This window comes from Coffea arabica, chromosome 1c (genome assembly GCF_036785885.1).
Source record: "Coffea arabica cultivar ET-39 chromosome 1c, Coffea Arabica ET-39 HiFi, whole genome shotgun sequence".
Lineage (NCBI taxonomy): Eukaryota > Viridiplantae > Streptophyta > Magnoliopsida > Gentianales > Rubiaceae > Coffea > Coffea arabica.
The window spans coordinates 35461926-35465203 of record NC_092310.1 but is presented as its reverse complement, the minus strand read 5'-3'; the positions used below and the strand labels follow the sequence as shown (position 1 = coordinate 35465203).

The 3278-nt window shown below is 38.8% G+C and overlaps 1 protein-coding gene across 1 annotated transcript; it reads right to left on the bottom strand.

Moving 5' to 3' along the window:
• Positions 1 to 2037: 2037 nt before the first annotated feature.
• On the bottom strand, positions 2038 to 2427 carry LOC140005200 (uncharacterized). The gene has a single exon (XM_072045734.1). It carries the CDS (start codon positions 2425 to 2427, stop codon positions 2038 to 2040), a length of 390 nt encoding a protein of 129 aa, XP_071901835.1.
• Between the last annotated feature and the right edge of the window lie 851 nt (positions 2428 to 3278).

The following is a 3278-nucleotide window of genomic DNA, read 5'->3' as shown; positions in this document are numbered from 1 at the left end:
ATAAAAGGTCAGTGGGATGAACACCCGAGCCTGCCTTCATTCTTCATTTGGTCAATGGGATGAACACCCGAGCCTGCCTTCATTCTTCATTTGGTCAGTGGGATGAATACCCGAGCCTGCTTTCATTCTTCATTTGGTCAGTGGGAGATGAATACCCGAACCTGCTTTCATTCTTCATTTGGTCAGTGGGATGAATACCCGAGTCTGCCTTCATTTGTCATTTGGTCAGTGGGATGAATACCCGAGCCTGCCTTCATTCTTCATTTGGTCAGTGGGATGAACACCCGAGCCTGCCTTCATCTGTCATTTGGTTAGTGGGATGAATACCCGAGCTTGCCTTCATTCTTTATTTGGTCGATTCGTACAAAACTTTCGTAGAATTTTGAGAAGAGAGACAAACAACTTCTTTTAAAATTGCCCCAGTGTAATGCTTATTAGACTGTCAGACCTACAAGAAAAGAAATAATGATAGATAATACCGCCACCTTCCGATCAACCCCTTTTTCAAGAGAAATGTAAACATGAGCATTTGGACTTCTTATTTGGCGAAGAGGGTACTTCAATCTTGCCTTGCGAGCAATATCAAGTTTTCATAATTTCTCATATGTAGACCAACGTGTCATCTAATATCTATTCTCTTCGATAAATCATAGGGATTGACGTTTGATCGAACGAAAGAGACAAATGTGACCATGAAACACATGAAAAATATTCTAATTGCACATAATGATGAAAATAATAACAATATAAATACAACCATCTACTTTTATTGTATGAAAAATCATCTCAAATAAATAAGCTTGTATACTCAAATTTTGTGCTTGATAAATCAAACACTTTGGTTTTCGAACAAAACTGCTACGCTTGACCCTTTGGATATCATCTATTCGGAGTTCAAATGCTTGACAACAGAATCACAGTGTGAGGAGAATTTCCAATGAACTAAGTCACCAGCTCTTCAGATCCAAGCTCACTTTTCCTTATAAAACCCTACCTCAGCGCCCTTTCGGGTTTTCACTAAGGTTTCCCCCCGCCCTTTTCATTTTATTTTATTTTCTTTTCCTTTTTTTCTTTTCCTTTTTTTCTTTTTTTTTTATTTTTCTTTTTCTTTTTCCTTTTTCCCTTTTTTTTCTTTTTTTTCTTTTTTTCTTTCTTCTTTCTTTTTTTCCTTTTTTCCTTTTTCCTAAGGTGCCCTTGCGGGTTTTCACCTAACAAACAAATCTTGTCTATCGCCCATATTAATCCAGAAATGTGTTTTAAGAAATAATGGCATCAGTATAACAATCCTTCCCTTGCAAAATAGGTGAAGGTGTTTTTGACATCATGTGCTACTTGATTAGAAATTGTCCTAAAAAGGCAATATAAAGAACAGAAGTCAGGACTTTTAGGTTTTTGTAATGGGGTCTGGTGGGGTGCTTAGAAAAGCTTAAGGCTTGAAAGCGGATTTATGAGTGTTTATATTTTCTGAGATCGCATCTTCAAATTAACCCTACCAATAATTGTCCCAGTTTATTCTCAAACGAGACTTTCTTCTTCAATTTTCTCTTCGTTTTGTTCCCACTCAGCCTCTCTTTTCTTTTCCTTTTTTTTTCTTCTTTTTTTCTCTTCTTAGCTTTTTCAACTCAAAACTTGCCCCAGTGTGGGGTTTGCGATTCTCAAGGGATGCTAAACGAAGCATTTTATTCTGAAGGCTCAAAAGGGATAACTAGAGATAAAATATTTGATTGAAAAAGAAGAGGGCCTGACTTTTTTATTCCGTTCCTTACATTATCCCTAAAAGGAAAATTCCATTTATTATATGAAAAATTTCTTACACATATCTGAATTGATAGGTTAAGGGAACACTTGCCCATCCATTTCTGCGAGAATGAGCGATCCCTCGGGCAGAATTTTCTGGACAATAAAAGGGCCTTGCCAATTTGGTGCAAATTTCCCCTTAGCTTCCTCTTGTACTGGCAAAATATGTTTCAACACTTTATCTCCTTCTGTGAATATCCGTGGTCTGACCCTCTTATTGTAACCGCGGGCTACCCTCTTTTAATAACATTGACCATGACAAATGGCATTTAACCTATTCTCATCGATTAAAGACAACTGCTCATGACGTTGTTGAATCCACTCAGCCTCCTCCAGTTTGGCCTCTATTAAAATGTGCAAAGAAGGGATTTCGACTTCGGCTGGCAAAACTGCTTCCATTCCGTATATGAGATTGTAGGGAATTGCCCTAATAGAAGTCCGAATTGCAGTTCTATATGCCATTAATGCATAAGGGAGCTTCTCGTGCCAATCACGGTGTTTCTCAATCATCTTACGTATTATTTTCTTCAAGTTCTTGTTTGCAGCCTCTACTGCTCCATTCATCTGTGGCCTATAAATAGAGGAGTTTCGATGCTTGATTTTGAACTGTTCGCACAAACCATCCACCATGTCATTGTTGAGATTTTTGGCATTATCAGTGATTAATGTCTCCGGCGCTCCAAAACGACAAATGATATGCTTTCTTAGAAAGTCCGTCACCACCTTCTTAGTCACATGCTTATAAGACTCAGCTTCGGCCCACTAGGTAAAGTATTCAATTGCCACTAGAATAAATCGATGCCTATTTGAAGCGGGAGGGTCAATGGCTCCAATCACATCCATACCCCACATTGAACATGTCCAGGGAGCAGTCATACTGTGTAATTCTGTAGGAGGAGTGCGCATAACATCTCCATGCAATTGACACTTGATGCATTTCCTAACAAAAACTACACAATCATGCTCCGTAGTAAGCCAAAAATAGCCCGTCCTCATGAACTTCTTTGCTAATAAATGGCCATTCATATGTGATCCGCACACGCCACTATGTACCTCTTTCATCAAATAATCTGCTTCATCCTCATCAACACACCTCAAAAGGTCCACATCTGACGTTCTTTTGTATACCACCTCTCCATTCAAGAAAAATTTAGATGATAATCTGCACAAGAAGCTTTTGGCAGTCGTATCGGCCCCAGGAGGGTAGGACCCTGTTTTGAGAAATTTCTTAATATCACTGTACCAGGGACGGTCATCGGGAGATTTTTCGACAACTAGGCAATGAGCAGGTTTTTCTTGCAAATGAATCTGGATAGGTTTGATCACCAACTCGTCTAGATGTTGAATCATCGAAAATAAAGTGGCCAAAGCATCGGCGAAGACATTTCTGGCACGCGGAATATGTCGGAACTCCAAACTTCTAAATTTGTTTGCCAAATTCAATAAACTATAGTGATAAGGCACGATCTTTCAATAAACTA